General features: G+C 39.2%; 3 protein-coding genes across 3 annotated transcripts; 1 reads left to right on the top strand and 2 right to left on the bottom strand.

The window, feature by feature from the left end:
* Positions 1 to 12,597: 12,597 nt before the first annotated feature.
* LOC123873981 (THAP domain-containing protein 2-like) lies at positions 12,598 to 15,243 on the bottom strand. The gene is made up of 2 exons (XM_045919113.1): positions 15,035 to 15,243; positions 12,598 to 13,465 (listed from the first exon to the last, which is right to left on the bottom strand). The coding sequence occupies exons 1-2, from the start codon at positions 15,109 to 15,111 to the stop codon at positions 12,946 to 12,948; spliced, it is 597 nt and encodes a 198-aa protein (XP_045775069.1). The 5' UTR covers positions 15,112 to 15,243; the 3' UTR covers positions 12,598 to 12,945.
* Positions 15,244 to 16,481: 1,238 nt separating this feature from the next.
* On the bottom strand, positions 16,482 to 19,113 carry LOC123873974. Its single transcript, XM_045919095.1, has 2 exons — positions 18,986 to 19,113; positions 16,482 to 17,596 (listed from the first exon to the last, which is right to left on the bottom strand). Exons 1-2 carry the CDS (start codon positions 19,060 to 19,062, stop codon positions 16,822 to 16,824), a joined length of 852 nt encoding a protein of 283 aa, XP_045775051.1. The 5' UTR covers positions 19,063 to 19,113; the 3' UTR covers positions 16,482 to 16,821.
* Positions 19,114 to 25,038: 5,925 nt separating this feature from the next.
* Positions 25,039 to 26,931, top strand: LOC123874062. Its single transcript, XM_045919221.1, has one exon. It carries the CDS (start codon positions 25,039 to 25,041, stop codon positions 26,929 to 26,931), a length of 1,893 nt encoding a protein of 630 aa, XP_045775177.1.
* Positions 26,932 to 27,934: the final 1,003 nt, after the last annotated feature.

Genomic DNA, 27,934 nt, shown 5'->3' with positions numbered 1-27,934 from the left:
TATGAATGCGGTTTATTATATTTTTCTGCTCTGAACTCAATACCAAACATAAATCATAGCAATAACATATTTGCATATGGTGATGAATGTAAATATTTAAAAATTCCATATGGTACTTATGATTTATATGACATAAGAGAATATCTTGCGAGTAAGTTAGACAACTGTGAAATTGAAATAAAACCAAATAATAATACTTTAACATGCTCGCTTTTTTGTTCCAAAACTGTACATTTTGACGTAGAAAACAGTTTAGGACGCTTACTTGGTTTCCCAAATGTAAAACTTGAAGCAAATAAATGGCATGAGTCTGTTAATCCAGTTAACATTCTTCCCTTGTCTGTCATCAGGATCGAATGTGATCTTATATTCGGATCATTTAATAATGGGTTTGCATCACATATTATTCATGAATTTATTCCTAACGTTCCTCCAGGATATCGATATATAGAAATTCCAAAAAATATTATTTATCTTCCTGTTAATAAGAGTAATATATCATCCATAACTGTTAAAATCATTGACGAAAACGGTAACAATATTGATTTTAGAGAAGAAAATATCCAACTGAGGCTTCATTTACGTAGAGCAAAATGATAGTGTTTAATAAAACACTTGGATATGAGGTGAAAAGAATCAATCATTTGCCTGCTACTAAAGCGCGTACACGTATTAAAGCAAATCGTAATATTGTAACAAAAAGAAACAAAGATTTTCTCCGATCACTCGGATTCAAAGTATGAATATTCTAAATATTAATAACACCCCAGTATTCGATAATTCTATCGAAAGTTATGAAATCCACACGTACAATCCATACAATAACAGCTTTAAAGAAAATGATGAAATTCGCATTCCAATACATCAGCAAGACATATACATATTACCATGTAATAGTTCCATTTATGTTGAAGGCTTTGCCACAGTGACTGGAAAAGATCAATCGGGGAAAGAAATAAAGAAACCTGTAAATTTTACTAATAACCCTGTTATGTTTCTATTTCAAGACATTAGGTATGAAATGAACGGTATTGAAATAGATCGCGTAAGAAACCCTGGAATAACCACAACATTAAAATCATACATATCGATGAATGAGGGGGATAGCAAAGTCGCAGCATTGTGGGGTTGGCAAATGGATGGTTTTAAAATGACAGAGGGATATTTTAATGCTGTTATACCATTGAATAAAATAATGGGATTTGCCGAGGATTATAATAAAATTATTATAAACTGTAAACATGAACTTATTCTGAATAGAAGTAATAGTAATTTAAATAGTGTAACAATTCACAAGGATGATAATATACATATAGAAGTACGAACAATTCAGTGGCGTGTGCCGCATATAAAAGTTTCGGATCGTGAAAGACTCTCACTACTTAAGTATTTAGAAAAAGACAAACCTATTCAAATAGCATTCAGAAATTGGGATTTATATGAATATCCTTTACTTCCTAAAACTACAAAACATTCGTGGTCAATTAAAACTACTTCTCAACTTGAAAAGCCTCGATATGTTATTTTTGGTCTACAAACTAATAGGAAAAACAGTAAGACTAATGATAGTTCTATATTTGATCATTGCAAATTAACAAATGTAACACTGTTTTTAAATTCACAATATTACCCATACGATTCACTTAATTTGAAATTTGATGAAAATAAATACAGTATATTATACGAAATGTACACTCAATTTCGTCAGTCTTATTATAATCTTCCTGTTGACCCGTTGTTTGATCTGATCACATTTAAAGAAAAGGCACCACTGTTTGTAATTGACTGTTCAAGACAAAACGAGAATTTAAAGACAGGACCTGTAGACGTACGTTTGGAAATTGAAAGTTCGCAAGATATCCCTGATAAAACATCAGCATATTGTCTTATAATAAACGATCGCCTCTTTGAATATAAACCCTTAAGTAATATTGTTCGCAAGTTGTCATGAATGTCATCATTGATGTACAAGGATTCAAGACGGATTCCAATGAGTTTATAGTAAAAGAAATAGCTATATTATGTAATAACCATATCCAGACTTATTTAATCAAGCCACCATACCCATTTTATAATTTAACGAAAACGGAAAGAAAACAAGTTTGTTGGATAGAAAGAAACAGAGGAATACATTGGAAAGAAGGTTTTATTTCATACTTAAACTACAAAGGATATGTAAACATGAATAATTATTTAAATAATAAACGTGTTTATGCTAAAGGTGTAGAAAAAGTGCAGTGGATATCGAAAATGTTTGGTTGCGATAGTGTTTATAATTTGGAAGATAAATCTTGCCCTAGCTTATTAAGTTTGTATGAACAATACGAAACGAATAGTGATGTGTTTAGTTGTTTATACCATCCTTCAATATGTGCATTAAAAAACGTGCTTGTTTTAAGAAAATGGTGTCTCGATAATAAAATTTTCTAAAAAATATATATCTAGTAGTTTTATTTACTTTCCTTTTGTTAAGGGTTGATTAGTAATATAAGTATGACTAGCAAAGTATAGTCAATATTTTTATTAGCTGTTGATTAATACGACTTTAGTTTATTCATGTACATGGTCTAAGGAAGTCATTCCTTTTCAAAAACTCAAAGTAATCATCATAATTATAAACAAATAAAAATGATATTAAAAGTTAATGATTTAGTTGACGTTGTTATTGTAAAATGGAATTTGTGTGGGCTGCATCATGTACATATATTAAACTATAAGGAATACGATGGTATTCTGATATCAACGATCTCAAAGAAATCCAACATTTATTATAAAGGTCTTAAAGTTTCCGCACGCGTATTAAGAATAAATAATAAGTATGTTGACTTGATACCATCAGCTGATTAATGTGTAACTAAAATCGTCTGATTTTCATAAATAACCTTATAAAGCTGAGTCATTAGGATTTATCTGAAATTGACACATTAAAAGTAATTTGTTGAACGATTTAAAATAATCGATTACTTATATAAATCCAAATAATTCTAAAATGAGATGTCAATAGTGATAAGTAGGCTATCCAAGAATAATATCACCATTGAATCATCTTCGAGGAGTTTCTGACAACCTGATCATTCTCTTGTTACTGATTATATTTAACATCGATCGTGAAATTGGAAGTTGTAGCTCACGTCTATACGATGCGCGGCGCGGTGCAGCTAGACCGCTAGACGCGCCGCGCTTTATCTAGAGACGTGAGCTACAACTCCCAATTTTACCCTACTCATTTGGGGTCTAAAATATAAAACTTGATAAACGGGCCCCAGTCCGGACACCCATAAAATTTAATGGTGGTGAAATAATTGGCCGCCATGATAGCATGGACTGATGGCGCATTATATGTTAATGCTGAAGGCACAGATAAGAGGAAAATGGAGACGGACCTAATGACCAAAGATGTTCAAAAAAGTGACGCCAATATATTGAAACACTTTAGTCGCTGCGGTTCTAAAGGTCATTGGAAGAATCGTTCAGATAACTAAAAATATTTTTAAATTGGCTTAGTTTTAATCACATTTAAATAGAGCTTTTCAATTCGACGTATCATATTATGTTTTATTTTACTTCATACATTTCGTCAATTTACCCGACTATCTAAAAAAGGAGAGTATGTATTATTTTCAGAGTTTGTGTATGTAAGTTTTTTATTTCATCATAAATTCTAAATTCATGAACAGATTATACGTAATATAATTAAGTATGTTAAATTGACTTTTGTGTTTTAATGATTGATAGAACTTACGAGTACCTACTTAATATGTATTTCTGTATTTTAAACCATGTATTGGCAGATCTTATGGTATATTATTTCTATCTTTGTTCTAGTCTAAGTCTAGATAGTGGAGAGCCGCCAAGCCTAGACAATGGTGCTTGGCTTTGGCTGTGTATTTGATTGTTTCAAATCGGTAACATTCAAATTATGCGTTTGTCGCAGTCCGACCGCGTCCACGACCGTTATTTTATGTGCTTCATTATTGTAGTTTTACTTTACAGTAATTGTTTTGTTGTTTTTATAGCTTTTAAGCAGGTCGTTGAGTTTCTTGCTGTTTTTTTTTATTCACTATAGGTAAGCGCTTGACCACAATCACACCTGATGGAAAGTGATGATGTGGTCTTCTCGATAGAGGAGGCATTCTGAACCAGTGGTAGATTCACTTTGCGATTCCAAAGGACTTACTCGTACATAAGGGTTCATTTGAATAAAGAACTTTTCTATTTTATTCTATTTAAGTGAAAACAAATTCATTATTTTTTAACTAATTACTTAATAGTTGACTATGCAACTCTTCGGTCACGAAAATATCAATTGTATATATGATATGTAATAACAAATAACATTATAATATGTATTAAGTATATACGGACTACCAGTTTTACATTATTTAAGTACAATTTGTTACATTTTATGTACCTACCTACTTAATTTATTTATGATACATCTTCTAGTTGGCTCGATTCCTGATGCGAAACGATCTCCTCAAAATACCATCTCTAGTAATCTTGTCCAATTGCCTTGTAATAATAATTTCCTTGTCTATCTCTAAACGAAGCGAATTAAATCTCTGAATTGTGATGAAAACAAGTGAATTCGTAGACAAGTGCATAACAGCATACCTTTCGCGGGTGAAAAAAATGTCCCTACACTTAAGTAATAATCAAAAAATACAAACGCATGTTTACATCAAACAAAAAAAAGTTTAAAACTCTGCCACCGACTCAAGTTACACATGTTAACGTATGAAAATAAAATAAGATCCTACACTTAACCCATTTTTTGTTAAGTCGACAAAAACGCATAAATCTACACTTTTTCCCTTCGGACCCTAAAACCTGTCCATGCCTATATCCAGAGATGCACTCCAAAATTATTCATTGGATATTAAACTCTCAACCCAAAGATTTAAGTTGAATTTTCTTTGACATGTGAAAATAAATTGATAACCATTGAATGCGTTTCCAACTATCCTCATATGAATTTCAACTTTATCTTTTCTAGGTTACAGTTTAAATTCCAATAAATTCTTACATATCTTGTATTTTTCCAGCAATTTTGACTCTATTGGCTTAGACATAAGGTATTTTTTAGCGTGTCAGAATAAAAGGATGGTTTAGTGATTTTCGAAATAGGGTAGTTATGTGCAAGGGTCGGCCGGTTGCTATGCAGGATTTGGGAGAATTTTTTTCGATTCCCCGTTTGGGAAAACCCGAGGGAAGTATGAATGGGGGATGGTTTGGGATTCTCCATCGATCAAAATCGCAAGTGTGTAAATTGTCATCATTCATTTTTATGTTTCAGAAAAGTTGGCTTCTGTTATTGAGTAACTACTATTTAACCTTTGACTATTTGAGTGTCTATTTGATAGTCTTAGATCATAATCATAAAAATAAGAACCTATAATTTAAATGGAGCATAAGTACAAAATTTAATTCAAAACTTTATTTTATTGGTATTTCAAGGATTTCGGATATTGGTTTCCATTGCACAATTTTAAGAAGTTTGTACACTAATGCAAATATGCTATAATAGTCATACTTAAATGACGCACGAAAATAAATTCTTTTCTCTTGGCTGACTAAAATATTATTGTTATAAACAAACAAGAAGTACAGTTGAGCAAATTAAGAACAGAGATCGTCCTCGAACCATTTGTGGCTGTGTGTTCAGCTGACTGTACCAGCTGGATAAAGTATTTTGGATTTTTATGATCGCCCAAGTGTTATGCAAATTCTACGATAGCATTCACTGCAATAATTGATTACTTACTATAGCTTTTGCGAATTTATTACTTATCTATTGGTCAGATTTTTCCCCATCATCATCGTCATCATCGTCCACAGCTGGACATTGCGCCGCCCGGTGCTAGTCCACTATGTCCACCTAGTGGGATGTCTTCCAAAATCAAAAGTTCTACCGCCTTCCACGCCTCAACGCTTTCCAGTGCGATGTCGCCATTCTAGTAATGGGGTCTTTCGTTTTCATGGTTCCGTACCTCAAAAGGAAAAAGGAACCCTTATGGGATCACTTTGTTGCCTATCTGTATCTCTGCCGTGTCTGTCAAGAAAACCTATAGGGTATTTCCCGGTGACCTAGAATCATGAAATTCGGCAGGTAGGTAGATCTTATAGCATAAGTAAAGGAAAAATCCGAAAACCGTGATTTTGTGGTTCCACACAAAAAAAAATTAAAATGTGTTCACGAAAAGTTAATTAAAAAAAAACACATATAGATGGCGCAGTCTGTTATTAACTTGCAGTGTTCTACATAAAAGTATTATATGTATACCTTGTATGATTGTACGGAACCCCTCGCGTGCAAGTCCGACTCGCACTTGACCGTATTACGTATGTATAAATAGTACCTATGTATACCTAATTGCCAAAATTTTGCAAAGCGCGATAATATATTCAGCCAATTACAACGATTAAGATTGTTATAATTGATACAGCTTTTCCATACTTAACCAACTGATATCTAGCAAAGGGATCGTCGCTATATAATTCGCATGCGAATCCACGTGAAAAACTCAGTCTTAAGAAATGATAATGGTGCTTATGAAGTCATTACATATGATCATCATTATGGTCGTTATGTTGATAAAGGACATCCGGTTTGGAAAAGCGAATGGAAAAAGTTATGCATTAATATTATGTATCTAACTACCTATGTGTTTTGTATTTTCCGTACAATGTCGTCTTATCTTGTATCCGTTTGCAAAATTATAGTTTTGCATATCCTATCCTTTGCAATATTTTTATATTGTAAGTAGGTAGTACTTAATTAACAGGTTTTAATAAAAGATATTTACCAGTACCTAGGGTAAGTATGTCTTTTTATTTAACTCTTTTTAACCACCTTCAATCTTTTATTTATTTATTCCGTTACTTGTTAGCCCTTGACTGCGATCTCACCTGGTGGTAAGTGATGATGGAGGCAGGCTAACTTGGGAAAAGATATGGCTTCTTATCGGTTTCTGCGCGGCATTGCACCGGAGCGCTAAATCGCTTGGCGGTATGGCTTTGCCGGTAGGGTGGTAACTAGCCACGGCCGAAGCCGCCACCAGATCATATCAAGGAAATTAGAAATTATAAATTCCCGAAATACCCTTTCATAATGAAAAGGGTATATATAGATTATAGGCCATAGTCCGCCATGCACGTCCAATACGAATTGGAGACTTCACACATTTTGAAGCATATTATGTAGAGCTCTCATCCCTGCAGGTTTCTTCACGATGTTTTTCTTCAACGTTAATGGAACTGATTTTTAATTGCCGAAAACTTGAGGTGCGTGCCCGGGATCGAACACCCGACCTTCCGAATAGGAGGCCGACCTTTTAACCACTAAGCTATCATCGCTCACTGTACCTCAGCTTAGTGAAACTTAAATTCCGCAATCAGCTGCGCACTTGGTGTCCCGGGAACAGGCGTTGCCATGGCGACGCGGGATTACCCTAGGATCTGAGTACCGCCTGCTTTATGAATGAGGGGCTTTGAATGAATAAATAAGGGTGGAAACGTATTACTTGTACACGCAATTTGGCCTGATGAAACACTCGCTACTACGTAGTGTACGCGTGTGACGTGGAATATCTAATCCCATAGGTCCAACATGTTTAACGGAGTATACATAGGTAGGTAAAGCAGCAGATATTGTATTTTTGTATCACCCAAATATTAGGTAGGAAAGGTATTCATTGTATAGTATATCATATAATAGGTATGGTATCAATATTGAGTCTGTTTCAGCTAAGCGGGTCTACACAATATTGTCGCACAAGGGAAATGTTCTTCAAACTTTACGATTTAGTTTCGTCACCCAGCTCCGACTGAATTTGTAAAAAAATACGGGAGCTTTGTTTACCCCGTATTTTATTTTCTGTATTATCATGCCCTAAAATACGGGACAGCCAGTACAATACGGGGCATCTGGCAACCCTAGTAGTGATACAATGGTAGGTACTGGTGAAAGTTAAAAGAATATTAAGGGAAAAGACTACCCTTGAACCATGTGTGTGGTAAGTTAAATTCGAACTATGCGAAGGGTAGTTACCGGGTTGGGAGAGTGGGGGGGTGGTGTACTAACGAGGGTTAAATGTAGGCTTGGAATTAGATCACTCGTATTAGCATAATTGCCGCGAAGAACCTCTCGGCCGCCATTTTGAAACCCCTTTTAACTGTATGCTGTTTAAATTGACTGCTTAATTTTATTTTATGTGATTCCTGTGAGAGTATTTTGTAGTAAATGCCTTTTAGTTGTGACTAGTGAGTTTTCATTAAAATTCATGGGCCAAAAAAAGCACAGAGCTCAGCGGGCGATGGTCAAAGCTATGTTTGGAGTGTCTACGTGATCAAATCAGAAATGAGGAGATCCGTAGGAGAACCAGAGTGACTGACATAGCTTAACGGGTTGCGAAGCTGAAATGGCAATGGGCAATGGACATACATAGCTCGAAAAACCGTTAGACGTAGGGTCCCAAGTGTTAGAATGGCAACCTAGCATCGGAAAGTACAGCATTGGTACTCCACCTGACTTTGTCTAACATTTTCGTCCTTCCACTGGTGGACGAAAAATGTTATCTCTTGAACTAGCACACATGCTTTACACATGCTAACATGTTGAATATTGTAACTATGAAACGCCGTATATATTGGAACATTTATATTGCTGTTACGAACAGAATTGTTAAACTAATCGTTTGTTGCAGCTGACAAATAGTTAAACAGTAAAACTACAATTAGTACTTAACTTGAATAAAACGCTTTTCAAGTATTTGCGTTAAACTCAAACATCATAATGTTCTATTAGAATAAAAAAAAAAACAAAAACAATTGGCAATTTACTCTTAACCGGTGTTTTATAAATCTATTTTCTATTCAAGCACTTCCAAAATTAACAAAGCTTTCTATAACAATAATTTTATTCTCGTATTCAATTGTCATATTGTTCACTGCGTTAATAATAACACTGCAATCAAATCAATTTCTGTTAAACATACAGCAGATGCATTGCGTTTATATTCATGATCAACACTTGATCGGCCCACTACTGAGAACTATAACTATTCTCTCCGAACGAGAAGTGTTTAAACCATAGTCCCCCAAATATGGTATTATAGAACTATACTAATACATACATATACAATACGTAATATTATATTCGATATTAAATTGAATTATTTTTAACTTTTTAATGTTTGTGGTGTTAAATTGAAGTCGGGTTTTAATTGTTTTTTAAGGTTAGGGTAACCTGAAGCGCTGGTGTCGATGTGGATACTCTATCAAAGTTGGGTGGATGTAGAATCTCATACTAAACACGCAGCGGCAGGTAGGTATACAGGGTGTAACCAGAACGCTAGCAAAAACTTAGCGTTATTATTCTACCATTTGCTTTATCTTGTAGATTTAGTGATTTAGTATTTTTCAAACCCGCATTGTATAGCGTGCCAAACTCGAGTCAATGCCTCACCTACGACACGGCATTGACTTCGAGTGATCTATTTGCGGAACATTCGTTGACCTGTAGTCAGTCAAATGTTTTATTTGCAATATATTGTGAACTCATAAAAATACAGGATTTTTAAATAAAAAAATTGATATTTTTAGGTATCTTATCAGTAATCATCAGTACTATATCACCTCTCTTTGTTTTTGCTAGCGTTACACCCTGTATAATAAGTATTTTGTTCGCGAACAAAGGATCCCGGTCGGACCCTCCGTAACAAAGAGTGACCGGGAGAAGTTTACGATCGGAAATAAGGGCAACTGCGTAATGTATGTCGCACGATAACTTACGTATGTTAATATCAGTTATTGCTTCGCTATGTTGGGGGACTCAAGACCGTATGTTAGACTGGTATACATACCTATTTCACACATTAGTTTTCCTTCGTTTTTTAGGATTCCGTACCTCAAAAGGAAAGACGGAACCATTACAGGATTACTTCGTTGTCTGTCTGTCAAGAAACCTATAGGGTACTTCCCATCTACTTAGAATCATGAAATTCGGCAGGTATATAGGTTTTATAGCACACGTAAAGGGTAACCAGAGACAATTTAGAAAATGTAAAATTCCTAAATCGAATCCACTCCACTTTTAAGACCATAGAGCTCACCACTGAGCCACGAGGAAGTCCCTACAAGACCTATGTTCAGACGTCTACCAGTGGACAATGATGATGATGATGATGGTGAAAGTCGCGGTTGATTTAAAAATAAATTTCTTAATCATATTACTAGAAGACTTTTCATTTGTTTGGACTTCGGAAGTAGAGCAGGGCACTGGAAGGGAGGAAAGGGAAGGGAAGGGAAGGGAAGGGAAGGGAAGGGTATTAATAAAGAATTATCGCAGCAAGGAGCGACGCAGCGTCGCCGACTCACTTAAAGCGAAGTTATAAGGCTGTGCTGTCGAAAACAACTCTACGGGAATTATCAGCGCCGCTATTCTGTACACGTGTAGCCTACGATATTGACACAGCGACGAAACCAACATAACAGGCTAGGCTCGCTAGACCCCGTGACTGAGAAGATGTCTTATCGCATAAGAAAGATCACTTACCACCAGGTGAGATTGCAGTCAAGGGCTCACTTGTATCTGAATTAAAAGAGAGCGAGAAAAAGTAAAAGCGTATATAAAAGAAAACTAAAAACATGACAGCCCAGCCAAAAAGGAACTATAAAGACTTTTCAAATTTTCAAATAGCCGCTATACCTACTATTTTTTTTCCACAAATACATAGCATGAGTCACTCGCGATGATGTAAGGATTCTAACAATACCTACCCCTTACATCCAAATCTGTTCAGACTAGAAGTCATAGGGAAATAAAGACATGTATACATACCTATATACAAGAACACTGAAACATTTTTTTTTATGTAGTCCTGTAAAATTATAAAGACAAGACTAAAATTTTTTCATGCCAGAGAAGTGATCTAGCTATCAAATATTACTCAACATCGAACTCAACGACGAACACATCGTTAAAGAATAACAACTCAGCTCACTACTGCCTTTTAGCGGTCAGTAAAATATGACCTTGTTTTTGTAGTTTCAGGCCGACATCGACACAAAAAAGGGAACTAAGGCCATTCTTTGGTCATAATGAGGAACCCTAGGGTATTATATTAAGATAATTTATAGGGTCATTTTGTTTAGAGCCTGGTGTTGCCACTGTGGTTGCCATAATAGAATAGAAATATCTTTATTCAAATAAACTTTTACAAGTACTTTTGAATCGTCAAATGTGTCTACCACTCGTTCGGAATACATTTCCTACCGGGAGGAACCAGCAAGAAACTCGATGAATGATGACATTATCCGAGACATGATCGCTAACTATGGGCCTCATAAGAAAGCTCAGTCACTCAGCGGGCGATGGAGAGATGTGCGGAGTTTATCTACGTGTTCAAATCAGAAATGAGGAGAGCCGTAGGAGAACCAGACCAGAGTAACCGACCTAGCTCAACGGGTTGCGAAGTTGAAGTGGTAATGGGCAGGATACATATTTGGATAAACCGATAGACGCTGGGGTCCCAAGGAGTTCGAATGGTGACCTCCCACCGGAATGCGCAGCGTTGGGAACCTTCTATTAGGTGGACAGACGAGAATGGCGACCTTCCACCGGGATCGTAGCATTGGTAGACTTCCCATTAAGTGGACAGACGACATAAAAAATGTTACAGGGAGTCGCAAGAGCGAGGCGTGTGGGTCCCTACAAGAGACCTATGTCCAGCTGTGAGGTCTATCGGTTGACGATGATGATGATATGGTATGATCTAGATGTGACAACGCATGTCGATTGATAAGAGCGGTGATAGCATAGCCTAGTCGTTAAAGCCTCCTATTCGGGTAGGTCGAGGGTTCGATCCCGGGCACACACATCTAACTTTTCGTGGTTATGTGCATTTTAAACACCTAAATCACTTGTTTTAACGGTGCAGGTAAACATCGTGAGAAAACCTGCATGCCTGAGAGTTCCCCGTAATGTTGGATGTGTGAAGACAATCTATACTTGGCCAGCGTGGTGGACTATTGCTTTACACCCTTCTTATTTTGAGAGACGATCTATGTTCAGTCATGGGCTGGCAATGGGTTGATGACGATAGTGTAAAGTTGGTGTAGTTAAGAGACGTGTGGCCTAGTAACAACGCATATCAATTGATTACGATTAATAAGTCGATTCAAGTCTGTAACTGGATGGGTGACCGACTATGGCCTTTTCATTTCCTTGTCTCCGGTCCCGATTATATTATCACTAACATCTGATAATAACTTTACTGTAAAAACCTAAAAATCGAAATCTCGTTTTTGTCGAGCTGTAGGTATGCGGGTGGGGGGAACACACCGCATTATTATCCCAGGAAAACTCTTACCATTATGTGTTTTACAGAAAGAGAGCACAATCCTCAGCAATGAGGAATACCACACAGAGAGACGAAGAACAGAGAGAAGAGTTTTTGTATTTCGGATATTAGACGGAGATTTTGAGGTAGACAGGTTCTAAAGAATACAAACCTAATCCGAAAGTAAATAAGGTTATTTGTATGCACGTTTTTTATTGAAAAATCACAAAAAAACTTAGATAATATAAGCTTACATGTTTGATGACTTACGCAATTGAAACGATAGGTACTCAAAATATCGCATTTCTGAGCAGAACAAACAGACAGGTGACAGGATCTTAAATGTGCGTACTGACCAGGAGCTTACAGCCAAACCATCGCCGGCTCATTACTGAGCACAGATCTCTTTTTAGAATGGTCTGGCCATAGTTCACCACGCTGCGCGAGTGCCAATTGGCAGACTTAACACACCTTTGAGGGTATTATGGAGTTTTTCTCACGATGTTTTCATTCATTAAACTCTTTTCATTTTAAGAGAAGACTTGTGCTAGGCAGTGAACCGGCAATGAAGACGGTGATGATTTAAATAATTTGAAACCCCTTATTAATTACAAGCATCAGCTTTGCCCAAACCAGCAGTTAGATGCCTGAAAACAGTTTTATCAATCAATTTCTGACTTTTAATCTCTTTCAAAACATCTTTCAGTTTCAGGTTCCTCTTTTGAATTCGGCGCACTTTTTGGTGCAGTATCTTAATTTTTGTTTTACATATTTTTAACTGTTCATTCTTCCTTTTTATCTCATTTTTGTAACGACAGCATTCAGCCGCTAAGCATATTAGATCTACATCGCCATCTTTTTGAGGGTCTAAAGGATCAGTTGTAGTTTCATCGGCTCCATCATCGCCAGGTCCAGGTACAGGTGTGTCATCACACAAATTCAATGTAGGTATTGCGTTTTCGATGAGACGACATCGCACGCCGCCTGGTATCGTATAAAAATTTTCTTTTTTGAAGTGAACAGAACATATTGAACTGGATGTTTTTGGTAGCCATAATGCTTCATTTCTGCTAACTCGAATAATTTTAATCCAGTTATATTTCAAGCTGATTTCTTTTGGGAATCTGAAACAAAAAAAGTATGTGCTTATAAAGAAACGAAAATCGCCTAGATACTCTTCAAATGAGGGGTACTAATTAATTATTATAAACTACTTTGCGGATTACATCGGAGAAGGTATGCCCGATCAGTTTTGATTACTCATTTAGAGTAATTAATAAAGGTTTTTTTTTAAAAAAGCATCAAAAAGCTGTTAACATTCAGAACATTGATAGTCTCGAAAAATGGAGTTTGTATTTAGTGTTCAGAAGCAAGTAGCCAGAGCCATGTTGATTTCGAGAAAACCTCTACTTTCTCAACTAAGTATTTCAATTTGCTTGAATTTCAAAAGTTCAAGTGGGAAATAGCTTGCTATCACATAAAAGGCAACTTATTAGGTAAGGGGTTCGAATATTTTAGTATGGAGCCTGGCCTGCAATTTTTTTTTCAAAATAGCGGTTACGCATTAAACTTTTATTGATCAATAGCTGGCATCAATACAAACAAGTATTGTATAGACAAAATCTTCCAAAGTGTCATGTTTCCGAGATATACTAAGTTATCAAAGTATTGATGCCAGCTATTGATTAATACAGGATTTATTTATGGCCGCTATTTTGGGAAAAACAAAATCGCGGACTATTACTTATGCCAAGGGCCAAAATCTTCAAAGCCCTTTAAATATAAAGAGGTAAAGTTTCTAAGATTGTTTGTAGGGGGTAATCTCGGGAACTACTGAAGCTATTTTGAAAATGCTTTCAACAATAGAAAGCTATATGTACTATAGCTATATACGCATGGGATACATATGGCTATAGGTATACATATAGGATAGCTGAGTGACAAAGGTTTTATTTGAAACACCCGTGCGAAGCATATCGCTAGTGTTTGAATAAAGCAATTGAAAGGCTCCGGCTCTAATCAATTTAAGCAATAAGCAAAAGCGAGAGGGTAAAGCTGCAGTCTAAACATAGTAAATAAGGTGCAAAGCATACCAGCAGAGCCAGGGCGAGGCGTGTTTTTTGATAGCAACACAAACTAAGCCTTATTTACTTGGTGTGGAGCCTCTGTATCTTGTTATTACTAAGTTAGCAATTTCAACGGTATGCCAAATTATATAAAGCTGAGTTTAGTTAGTTATCAAAAAGACTCGACTCTACTCCGTCTGTTTGCGCTGGACTTTAGAAGTAGTTTAAAATTATATGATAATGTATAAATTTTGAAAACGCACTCGCACTTGCCATATTTACTCTATGTATCAACTGTCATGTAATGTAATCTGCCATGTCTTAAAAAATCGTATCTACTTTTGACATGACAGATTATTTATCCCTTATCCCTTATATAAACTGAATTCTTGGGAGTAGGTATATTACGAAAGGATTTTGAGAAATACAGACGAAAATTTTAAAAAATTTAAATTTATGCGAACAAAGTCATAGAAAACAGCTAGTACAATATTACTGGGTAAACACGTCCATGGGTGAATATTATCTAGTTTGACAAAACCAGGACAAAACAAATTAAGTACTTTGATAAATTCTAAAAAAGATAAACTGTGCGCTTTTAAAATCAATGGATAAACTAGTGCTTACTTGTGAAATGTGATACCGGATTCCTTGCTAACGTTCGCTGAATTATTTTTGCAAGATTTGACAACGCAGTTAGTCATTTTTGTATTTTTTTCGATAAGAAATCGTCAACCTACGTCCTTCGCAGACAAGCGTCAGCGCTCAACTGAGTAACTGACGGTTCGTTCTCTCCGCGCCCCGCGCCCCTCGGACACCCGGTACTGGCTTCCTATTTTGAACTCACGACGCAAAAAGAAGGGTGTTATAAGTTTAACCTGTCATCATTATCAGTGGCCCACTACTGAGCACAGGTCTCCGCTTACAATGAGAAAGGTTTAAGCTTATGCCCGCGAATTCGCCCGTGCGGGATACATAAATTTTAAATCCCTATTTTATCCCCTTAGGGGTTGAATTTTCAAAAATCCTTTCTTAGCGGATGTTTACGTCATAATAGCTATTAGCATGCCAAGTTTCAGGCCGATCTGCTCAGTAGTTGGAGCTTGTGCGTTGACAGATCAATCAGTCAGTCAGTTAGCTTTTCATTTTATATTTATTTAGATAAATATTAAAGTACTTATGGTCACGAATTAGGCCATAGTCCGCCACGCTGGCGAAGTGTGGTTCAGGAGACTTTCTACACCCGTGAAAACATTATGAAGAACTCTTAGGCATGCAAGTTACCTCACGATGTTTTCCTTCACCGTGAAAGTATGCTAAAAACATAACTCACGAAAGTTAGAGGTGCGTGCCTGGGATCGAACCCTCGACCTGCCGAATAGGAGGCGGACGTCTTAACCACTAAGCTACCACGGCTTTGTTCAACATGTGTAGGTATCTACGTATTTGTATTCGGGCTGTGGCATCGTAACTCTCAAGCGGATGGATCGATCAGCAGTGCGATTAAGTAAAACTTGACGATGAAAATGGTATTCATTTGATGGCTTACACCTACGATTTCAGCTGTTTCCTTATTAGAAAGCCTGTGTAATCTAGATGGTTCTCAACCGTTTGAGTTATATATTATAGGTAGGTATAGATATAAGTATTGAGTTTAGATAAAATCCATAGGTAGACCCGCACCGATTTCATACATGTGCCATTTATTAACTAGCTGATCCCGGGACTCCATCCACGCGGATTAAGGAATAAGGAATCCCGTAGGATTCCTTTGGATCTCTGGTATAAAAAGCAGCCTATGTCTCTCCAGGGCTTTAACTATAGTCGCTTTGCACGTTGCACTGTTGTGATTGAAGGACAAACCAACAAACAAACACTTTCGCTTTTATAATATGGGTAGTGTTTGGAGGAATAAATTATAGGTCTATGGGGTAGTGATTCCATTTACCTACACTAACCGCGCTAATTAGAACCAACAAACACTAATCCTAAGGGTAATACGTTTTTATTGAAAAGTTACAGTTAAACTTAACGTTAACATAAAATATAATCTGTTCATATTATGCTCGCTTGGAATGGGGCCAAGAACGCTAATCAGCCTATCTAGCAAGATTCAGTACAAAAAAATTTGCTAGAACTTTTGTAACCAAAATATAGCAATTCGAAAGTTTTATACAATTAACCAAGCTTAATTTGCTGTAATCTGCCTTTTTTTTTTATTGTAAGGTGCTTGTAAGGTGCTGACAGCAGTACTTGTAGGTAGTACTTATAAGTAGCGAATTAAGCTTTTGGTTCCTTGTATATCATGGACTTCGGTACAATAACGCCTGCTTCTATACAAAATTTTATTTTATCACTATTGTTTTAATTTGTTTTGTTAACATGACGCCTTTACTTGCTTTTCACTTCAGAAATCAGTCGTCGTTATTTTCCTGTTCATCGTTCTTAACTAAACAAGCAGTTAGTTGTCTGAAAACATCTTTATCAATCAATTTCTTCTGTCTAATTTCCTTCAAAATATTTTTCAGTTTCAGATTCCTCCTTTGATATCTGTGTACTTTTTGATGTAGTATTTTAATTTTCGTTCGACATAGTTTTAATTGATCATTCTTTCTCTTTATCTCCTGTTTATAATTAGACGAATCATCCAGTAAACCCATATCATCGTCAGGCTCTTGTTTGGGAGCTAATGGATCAATTGATATTTCAATGCATGACGGTGCTACGAGTGGTTCTTTAGGTTCTACTTTAACAATAACATCATGAATCTGACCAGTTTGTGTGTCCATTTCAGCAGTTTCTTCTATCATTTCTGTTGGTTCCACTTTAATAATAACATTCTCAATGCGATCATCAGTCGCTTCGACTCGATCACCAGTTATCATTTCATTATCACCAGTTCCATCATCACCAGGACCAACATATGCAGTTTGAACAGATACGCTAACTGTCTCAACTGTAGGATGATAATCATAATTTTTCTTTTTAGGTATTTTATCATACAGTTTCAATTTAGGTACTGCGTTTTTTGTGATACGTCGATTGCCGCCTTGAGTGGTGTAAATGTCACCTTCTGCGAAATGAACAGAGCATACTACACTAAATTTTGAGGGTACCCACAATTCTTGGCTTCTGCACTCACGAACGATTTTTATCCATTTATGTTTCCAACTCACATCTTTAGGGAATCTGAAACAAAGAATATAAGTCCAAAAATAATCTTTGAAAGTGTATTTTAGTGTCAAAAACTATTCACACTATTTCAAAGCCTTGTAAATTGAGTTTGCATTTAATACTTGTATGCCTAATTAAAATCCATTCAGCTAAGTTTCATTTCGAGAAAATCTCTACTTCGATATCAAGTCCAACAACTTCCATATGAATAGTATATAGAAACCGTTGTTCAACTGAGAATTTAAAATTACTTACTTAAAATAAATTATCTAGTAACTAGTTCATGCAAGCGTAGCAGGGAGCACCAGCTTTTATAAACGTAAAGTGTAATATAAGTTATTCTGCAAACTAATTAGATACAATCCTGTCCGCTTGGAATGGTGCCAAGAATGCTGGCTGCACTGCCCCGCTACACAACTCGGTTGATTCCATGCGCAAAAAATGAACCAGGCATCCAGTCACTCTGGGCAATTCAATGTTTGAATAAAAGCATTCTTTAAACAGCACAAGCGAGAAAGCAAAGTTATAGTAAAATAAGCTTTTGAAAGATAGTAACTAATGAAAACACAATAAAGCCGTGTATAGAATGTTGCAATGTAACATACAATGTAATATTCAAAAAAATTGAATCAGTTTAGACTTAAAACAACTTTTAGTTTAACAGGGCTCTCTCCGTCACTCGTTTCCACTCGTTTCATACAATCGTAGTTCCAATTTCATTTGAATATTAAGCAACCAAAGTCCATGAAATTTTGCAGACATATTCTAGAAACTAATATCTGTGTCTGTGGTGTTTTAGATTTTTCTAAAAATATGTAGTTTTAAAATTACAGGGGCTCCAAGATTTGTATGAAAATTTTAAGACCGCGTAACTTTGAAACCGAATATTTTAACAGAAATCTGGAAAACCACAGACATAGATATTAGTTTCTAGAATATGTCTGTAAAATTTCATGGACTTAGGTTGCTTAATATTCAAATGAAATTGGAACTATGATTGTATGAAACGAGTGGAAACGAGTGACGGAGAGAGCCCTCTTAATCCTTTGGATTCTTGACAAAAACGGTCAACTTTGGATCGCTCCGCGCACTACTTGTTATGTTCATCTTAGTATATTTGGATTTCTGTGATTATGTTAATAGCGTGCTTACTGCTCATAGCATGGTAGTTCAATTTGTTACAACTTGTGTTATATTACATGTTACATTGCTGTAATATGAACGGCAAATTCTTGTATTGCATGCTACCACCACCATTCTATACGCGGCCTTATATTAGGTTGATTGTGTGTGTGAAAAACTATTGACACACATTGCAATTATACAATTTTGTGCTTTTTAAATAAAATTTAACAAACAAGAATATTATTTGGATTAATTTTAATAAGAAATTGAAGTGCTTACTTGTGAAATGTAACACCAGTATCCTTTCTAACGTCCATTGAATTGTTTCTGCAAGATTTAACAACGCACGAAGGCATCTTTGTGTTTGTCTCGATATAAAGACCCAGCGTAAAGCACGACCGTCGCAGACGAACGCCTGCGCTAAACTGACGCTCGCGATTCGCATCGGCTTCCTATTTTTAACCGGCTTTGCTGTTGAATGCAGGAAATTATAGAAAACCTTTTCGTTGCCAATTTTATTTTGGCTTCATTTTTTGAATACTGGTATATTAGTCCGTAGAGGCTTTATTCATGTGTCTGTAGTTTTTATTCTATTTAGTCTATACTCTATAGTACATTTATTTTGCTACGTAAAGGTGAACGCGCACTTATCCGAGCCGAACGCATCGAAAGGGTCGAACGAAACGAATTTTAGAATTCTCCATATGAAATCTAGTTCCGATTCGGACGATTCGAGGCGGAGAAGTGTGCGAGGTTCCATGAGATTTCATATACAGGATTCTAAAATTCGTTTCGTTCGACGCTTTCGGCTCGGATAAGTGCGCGTTCACCTTAAATTGGATAAATACCTTGCAGTTTTATGTAAGAACTAAAAAGTAAACAACCTGATAGCCTGGTGGTTAAGACATAGGCTTCCTGTGCGGAGGGTTGGAGACTCGATTCATACACCTCTGACTTTTTGGAGTTAAACATTGCTTTGAAAGCCTGCTTAAACCCTTCTCATTTTGAGAGGAGATTTGTTCTCAGTAGTGGGCCAGCTAGGGTTGATGAATGATGATGATGAAGAAATATGATTCTCTCTGCCTGCATGTTAGAGTTGGTTATTTGGTGGCTCAAAATGGTTAGTTAACACCCACTGCGATTTTTGTCTCTGTCATTTGTATGAGATGACGTAACAGAGAGCGCTATACTAACTTCTTTCCGTGGATAGAGTACAGTTACGGAGCCTCTTCTCAAATAAAACCTAAAACAATTAAAAAAATATTAATTTCCAAGTATCCCCTGCCGGTAATCGAACCCAAGACTTATAATCCCACTTATAAAACTACAGCGATATCTTTGCTATCATTGATGTCGGAACCAACCCTTTTTGCTATGTATTTATTTCCTCACGATGTTTTCCTTCAACGTTAAAGTTAGAAGATACGGTCGAACTCTGAAAACATTACACTCCGTTTTTCGGACATTCGTGTAAAAGTAAATCCCTGTGTAAAAGTTACACAACCAGCAAAACAAGATACAAATTACAAACATAAGAAAAGAAAGACTTGCGTAAACCTCTTTGTAAAACTTAAACAGAATAACAGCCCACTAAATTAGGGTAACCACACGTTGCCCGCCGGAGCCGGCCGCCCAACAATGCCAGCGTGCCAGAGCCTTTCATTCTATTGTGCTGCACGAAAATTGTTCAGGATTCTTTGATTTTTATGTACGACCGGACGAACTAACTTTTCGTGGCTGGTTGGTGGTACAAGTTGAAAGAAAACATTGTTTTTATTACAATAAAAAAAACTAACTGATCCGCGTGGATTTAGTTTTCAAAAAATACCACGGAAACTTTACGGAATAAAAAGTTGCCTATGTAACTCTCCAGGTCCTTATCATCTATACTTAATATCCACGCAAAAAATCACGTCGATCTGTAGCGTTGCTTCGTTGCTCCATTGCGCTGTGATTGCAGAACAAACCAATAAACAAACACACTTTCGCGTTTATAATAGAGGTAGTTATGTAATATATAACCCGTGTACCAACGAAAACAACTCTTTTTAGCCTGGAATCTGAAATCAAAGGTGTGTGAAGTCGTCACATTCTGGGGCAGCGTGTCGGATTGTAGCTTAAACCCTTCTTATTCTGAGAAGAGACCCGTGCTCAGTAGTTATTCGGGGATGAGTTGATCATGATGATAATTATTGTACTCATTCTATCGCGTCTCCTATAACTTGAGACACAAGATAATTTTCGGTTTACCGCAGGCCGCGTTTAACTTAGGTATTTTATAACCCGGCCGGCATTGTGCGTGCACCATTATCACAAACCTGTGGGGTGGAGCCGCGTGAGCCACAGGCCGAGTTTCGGCCAATTTACGACGAAAACCAAATTTATTATTTATACACACAATTGTTATGACTCCGCGCTATTTATGTTTGATTGGGTTTACGGTGCTATGAAAATATGATTATAACGAAGAAACTTTGAACAATATTTTATTGAAATACAAGATGATGCCCACGACTTCATCCGCGTGGATTTAGTTCTTTTTAATCCCGTGGGAATTCTTTGATTTTCCCAAATAAAAAGTTGCCTATGTGCTTCCCTGGGATTTTTCATATCATCATCGTTGTCGTTAACAATCGATAGAGTCCACCGCTGGGCATATAGGTCCCTTGTAGAGACTTCCACTGACCAATTTTATTGGTAACAGATTTTTTTTTATTCAAATACAAGTTTGCTCTTGACTGCAATCTCTCCTAGGGGTAATTAATGATGCAGTCTAAGATGGAAGCGAGCTAACCTGGATGGGGTATGGCAGTTTTCATTAAACCCATACTCCTTTGGTTTCTATAGAATAAAAGCTCAACATCATTGTCACAATTTCACTATCTACATAACCCGATGTCTTTCCCAGAACATCAGGTATCTCAAGATTTAATAAAAAAGGGTGGGATAAGACTGTAGTGTGTGGAAGTTAAGATCTGTGCCCAGCTGTGGACGTCCGCGTCTGTCGGTTGACTGAGACAAGAATTAATATTTGTCGCTTATACAGCTTGCATAAATCCAGAATAACAAGCTGTACAATAAATCTCGTGGCTTGAATGGAACTTCAGTTCGTGTAATTGGTAACTCGGTTGTGACACTTCTTGTAGACTTAACTTAACAGCTACTTAAGTGTTATTTCGTTGTGTCTCGTATTAATATTTAATGACTATTACTAGATGATGGCCGCGACTTCGTGCACGTGGATTTAGGTTTTTTATAAACCCTTGTTTGAGTAGTCTTTGTCAGTTGTCTTACATATAAATCGGTCAAACGGATGGACCTTTAAGAATCCCGTGGGAACTTTGTGAAAAGCTAACTGAGTACTGACTGACTGATTGATCTGTCAACGCACAGCTCAAACTAATGGACAGATCGGGCTGAAACTTGGCATGCAAATAGCTATTATGACGTAAACATCCGCTAAGAAAGTATGTAGAGCTTAGGGGGTAAAATAGGGGTTTGAAAATGTAGTCCACGCGGACGAAGTCGCGGGCATAGGCTAATTTAATTATAGGTACAATTCGCGTTAGCACAGTTTGTTACTGGCGTATCAAAGAAAAAAGCAATCATTTATCGTAGAGAGACGGACAGACGGTCTGTCAGGAGGTAGTTCGCGGCGACACGAAAGAGGAGGGGCGGAGTGAAGTCGCGTGGGACTGACTGAATTTTGATGACTGACTGTGATGCCATAAAAACTCTATAAAAAATCGTTCTTACTAGTTAATGCCCGCGAGTTTTAGTGTCTAGATAAATAGATAGATGTCTTTAGTGCACTCAAAACAGTAAAAACACGAAGGAACTAAAAAGTAATCTATGCAAAGGTGGGTAAGTTAAGTACAAACGCGACCTTTGCGTAGGTTAGCGTGGGTTTGTTTTTAGTCTCCACCAAGCAACCCTTTGGTGAGGTGTATGTGTGTGAATTTTCGTAGGGATCTCTAATTTTTTGAAAATAAATTATAGCCTTTGTCACTCAGGTATAGTTAATTAGCTTTGTACTGTAAGAATTTTCAAAATCGGTTCATTAGTTTTAAAGATTACCCTACAAACAAACTTACAAACTTTATCTATTTATAATAATATCTGTATTCTCGGTATGAGTTGAACTTTTTAGTCATGTAGATAAAACCACTCACCTAATAAGTATTCTGATGAATTACCAAATGCTAAAACAGAACTCCTCTTTACCCGGTAGCGTAGGTAAGGTATGTCGCCTTCCGCCTTCAAGTTCCACCCGCACTTCCTAGGCATCAGGAAGTAGCACTAGTGACTAGAGTCTACACTGAGATGTAGCATTTGTAGGAAAACATTCTTAGCATTTTTAGACCTTAGTCCGTAATATTATGTACATGCGGACTGTCCTATGCAGACCAATACGGTTGTATCTTGCAAATACCACGGATTGTAAATAAGCCTTTTTTTATTCAAATACAAGTTATCTCTTGACTGTAATCTCACCTGGTGGTAAGTGATGAATTGATGATGCAGTTGAAGTTGGAAGCGGGTTAACCTGGAAGGTGTATCCTAGTTTTCATTAAACCCATAGGTATTAGGTAGGTACTCATTTGGTTTCTGCACGGCATCGTACCGGAACGCCAACGCTTGGCGGTACGGCTTGGCCGGTAGGGTGGTAGCTAGACATCATCATCACCCACCGCTCACTACTGAGCACGGTACTCCTCTCAGAATGATCCTTTCGTGTCGTCAATATAATCTACCACTGGTTAGGAACGGCATTCCGAACCAGTGGTAGATTATTTTGACGATTCAAAAGCACTTGTAAAAGTTTAGTGTAAATTAAAAATTAATAAGACCCCCGACAAGTGAAGGTTACAGTAACTAGAAAAGAGCTGATAACTTTCAAATGGCTGAACCGATTTTCTTGGATTGAACACTCTCGATCAAGCTACCTTTCAAACAAAAAAAAAACTAAATTAAAATCGGTTTAGGAGATCCACAGACAGATGTAACAGATAGGTACACACGTCAAACTTATAACACCCCTCTTTTTGGGTCAGGGGTTAAGAATCTATTCTATTGTATTCTGATGAAAAGGATTTGGCTACAGTCACGATGGTCAAGTGCGGATTGGCAGACTTCACACTCCTTTGAGAACATTATGGAGAACTCTCAGGCATGCCGGTTTCCATATTTTCCATCACTGTTTAATCAAATGATATCTAATTGCTTGAAAAGTTAAAATACACTTAACTCGGCCGGAGTAGCTACTCCTAACGCGAATATCTGGCTCTCACGCGCTCTTATAATATTAGCACAATTACTATATTGAACCTATAGAATTAGATTAGTACGGAAATGGATACTAGTCTATATGTCACAGCCAAAGTAATAAATCCTGATATTATATATATTATCTAGTCATTATTTATAATGTCTACCCAATTTAGATAAACTGATAATTGACACAGAATTAATCACATTAACTAGCAATTTTATATAATTTCTTCGAAGACTTGGATGATGTAATAAAACAAGTAGGTACTTACAGGTAAATATTATAAAATTATATTTCAATTTGCCTTATGCATACCTAACTATATGTGTAGCAATATTATACTGTTTTGAGACTTATTTCGTGGTTTAATGACATAATTATGTATTATAACGGGTGCATAGGTTAGGTTAGGTTAGGTTAGGTTAGGTTAGGTTAGGTTGGGGCGCCAGCCAGGTAACCTCCCAGTGTGCCTGGGTGCTGCTGGTCCCTTTTGGAGTCGTCCGAGGGGAAGAGCAGTATTCGGGCCGGTGCGCCCCGGTAACATGGCTAACAATTTCTCTACGGGGATATTGTTAGTTATGGCTAATGACCTGGCAGGGGGGGGGAGGTTTCTCCACGTGTCCCTCTGACTAGCAGAGGGCACACTGGATGAGACGCGAGGGTGGAGGGAGATAATCCCTCGGAGGGAGAGGCGAGCTCAGTGTGCACTTACCCTGCCTCTGAAAAGGCTGTGTGGGTACCAGTCCTGCGCGGCCCTCGCCACGTATCGTAATCCCATTGGAGTGGTCATGGTCATGTCTCACGACCTCACAATGGGACCGAGGGTCTTGGCTTGGTCGCCCGGACCACGAGGAAAAAAACCTCTATAAAAAATCACCCCGAATCCCAAGCGGCGGCGCACCGTGAGGGGATGCATGGCTGATGGGTTGTTCAGTCGCTAGTGCGTACCTCGTCAGGGTACCGGCCGACCCCCGTGACGAGTTACGCGCAGGCTTGCTCGGGTGGAGGGGGGACCACCAGGGAAGGACCACGTATTTCCCCTGTACTCGTGGGAACAAATATGACTAATAAAACAAAAACAAAACTTACGTCGGAGGAAGAGAAAAGTGAGAGAGGTAGAGAGGAGGATAGGAGGGATGGCTCGCGGACTCGGAGCCCACTTTTTCGAGCCCCGAGTGGCTTGGCATCAGAGTCGGATTCAGAAGGCTCCAGGACATCATCCAGGACTGGTGCTGCAAGTCGCGGTAGATCGTCAGCCAGAGGTCGTAGCACTGGCATTGCTAAAGCCAGAGCCGAATTGAGAGAGGCCAAAGAGGAAGCGCGAGAGGTACAATTCAACCAATATCTGAGGGATCGCGTGTACCGCAAGGAGACGCCTGCGGTAGTATCGGACCCCGAAGAGGCACCTCAGGTCCATGTAGACGACCCAAGTAAACTCAGTGCTGACGAGTTGCGGGCCCTCGGCGACCACAATGTGGCGAATATAATCCAGGTCGCTACCAAGTCGGGGAACCTTAAAGGAACCTGGGTGAAGCGCCTGAAAGACGCGGCCAACAAGCTTCAAGAGGTTGTGGACACCCTGGCCGCCAGAACCGTTGCGGAGGAGACCCGCCGGCTGAGAACCGATAACGATCGCTTACGTAGTGAGGTTGAGACTCTCAAAAACGAGCTGAAGGCTCATCGGCGGGAATTCAGTGACATGAGGGCCTCTATGGCTGCCGCTGCAAAGGGCACTTCCGCGCCCAGTCTAAGCGGTGACCTTATCGAGGAATTGAAGGCCTCCATTGTTTCCTCGGTGGGCCTCATTTTAGACGCTCGGTTTGCGGGAATTGAGGAGCGACTTCTGCCCGAAAGGGTGCATCGCCCGCCGTTGTCATCGGACCGGAAACGATCAAGGGTGCCGGCATCTCAGCCGGTCGCTTCCTCTGTGGCAGCCCCGAATGAACCGGAAACCCGGGACACCATGACTGACCCATCTCCTGCTGGAACCACGGAGTCTGCTGCGGGTCCGAGCCACTCTCAGCCGACTGCCAATGACTGGGCCACAGTTGTAAAGAGAAGGGGGAAGAGAAAGAAAGTCCCTACCCCCGTAGCCTCGGCAGCCACTCCCGCGGCTAATTCTGCCAAGCCTGCTAAGCCAAGGCTGGCCGCCCCAAAGACCGCTGCGGTTGTTATTACCTTGCAGCCGGAGGCAGCGGAGAGGGGTGTTACCTATTCCCAAGTCTTGGAGCGGGCCGAGCAGAGTGTTGATCTGCAGGAGTTTGGCATTGCTGAGGGCATGAGGATAAGCCGAGCTGCAACTGGCGCCAGGTTGCTGGAACTTCCCAGGAACCAGACACATGAGCAGGCCGAATTGTTGGCAAGTAGACTTCGGACGGCTCTGGACGGTATTGCAAGCGTCGTTCGTCCTTCCCAATCCGCGACTCTTAGGGTTACCGGACTCGACGATTCAGTCACGAAGGAAAAGGTGGCCTCCGCTGTGGCGCGAGTGGGGAATTGCGCTGCTCAATCAATAAGAGTCGGGGAAGTACAGACTGGTCCCAGGGGGATGGGATGGGTAACCGTGCATTGTCCCGTTGAGGCGGCCAAAGTGTTGTCCGATGCCGGCAAACTCCGTGTTGGCTGGAGCTCCGCTGAGGTTCGCGTGCTCGAACGACGCCCCCTGCGCTGCTACAAATGTCTTGGTATTGGGCATACAAGGCCGGTCTGCCCTTCCACGGTGGACCGGGGGAATCTGTGCTTCCGGTGCGGATGTGACGGCCACAAATCTCTGGCTTGCTCGAGAGAGATACGTTGTGTGGTGTGCGCGGATGCAGGGCTGCCTGCAAACCACATAATGGGAGGAAAGAACTGTAGTCCTCCCCACACAAAGGGTGGGCCAGTTCCAGGAAATCAGACCACTGTCAACGCTGGACGTGACCAAACACAGGAGGGATCTGATATGATATCATGAACCAGTTGTCCCATATCAGCTTCCTCCAGTCGAATCTGAACCACTGTGCAGCAGCTCAGGACCTTTTGCTGCAGTCCATAGCAGAGTGGCAAATAGATGTGGCGGTGGCATGCGAGCCCTACTACGTCCCTAACCAATCCCATTGGGTGGGAGATTTAGACGGCTCGGTGGTGGTTGTGACCGGGAACAATACCAGTACCCCACTCTCTGCGATAGAAAGTGGCCCGGGCTATGCGGTGGCAAAATGGGGGGAATTCGTCATTATAGGGACGTATTTCTCGCCCAATCGTAGCCTGGCTGAATTTGAGGCCTACCTTGACTCAGTCAGAGCAGCGGTCCTCAGACAAACGGGTGGGCGCGTCATCGTCCTCGGTGACCTTAACGCCAAGTCTCGGGCGTGGGGGAGTCCCTCCACCGACGAAAGAGGACGGGCTGTGCAGGTCTGGGCTCTCCTTTCAGGCCTATCTCTACTCAATAGAGGAGCGGTGAATACCTGTGTGCGGCAGCAGGGTGGATCTATAGTCGATCTCTCGTTCGCTATGCCCGCAGTTGCTGGAAGAGTCACCGACTGGAAAGTGGAGGAAAACGTGGAGACTCTCTCAGACCATCGATATATCCGCTTTGGGATTTCCAACACATCTGTATCGGTAAGGATTCCCAGGAGTCCAAGCCACTTCCCACGGTGGTGCCTTAGCCAATTGGACCGAGAGTTGGCTAAAGAAGCGGCTATTGTCCAGCGGTGGTCCACTTCCGGCAATAATACTGATACTGGTGTAGAGGAACTCGCGGGATTAGTACGCAATGCTCTTGTGAATGTCTGCAACGCAGCTATGCCGAGAGCCCGGCGACGGCCTCGCCGCCGCTGCGTGTACTGGTGGTCGGCGGAAATTGCAGACCTTCGCACGGCCTGCATTAGGGCCCGTAGGGAGTATACCCGAAGCCGCAGGCGGAACAGGCCAGACCCGGACTTAGAGAACCGACTTCAGGATGCCTATCGCCAAGC

Source organism: Maniola jurtina, chromosome 17 (genome assembly GCF_905333055.1).
Source record: "Maniola jurtina chromosome 17, ilManJurt1.1, whole genome shotgun sequence".
NCBI lineage: Eukaryota > Metazoa > Arthropoda > Insecta > Lepidoptera > Nymphalidae > Maniola > Maniola jurtina.
Note: the sequence above shows the minus strand (reverse complement) of the source record. Positions and strands in the feature narration are given on the sequence as shown.

Coding starts and splice junctions, on each gene's coding strand:
- LOC123873981 (XM_045919113.1), bottom strand. CDS start 15,111: ATGACTAACTGCGTTGTCAAATCTTGCAAAAATAATTCAGCGAACGTT. Junction 13,466..15,034: donor TCCGGTATCACATTTCACAA/GTAAGCACTAGT, acceptor TTTTTGTTTCAG/ATTCCCAAAAGAAATCAGCT.
- LOC123874062 (XM_045919221.1), top strand. CDS start 25,039: ATGACTAATAAAACAAAAACAAAACTTACGTCGGAGGAAGAGAAAAGT.
- LOC123873974 (XM_045919095.1), bottom strand. CDS start 19,062: ATGCCTTCGTGCGTTGTTAAATCTTGCAGAAACAATTCAATGGACGTT. Junction 17,597..18,985: donor ACTGGTGTTACATTTCACAA/GTAAGCACTTCA, acceptor TCTTTGTTTCAG/ATTCCCTAAAGATGTGAGTT.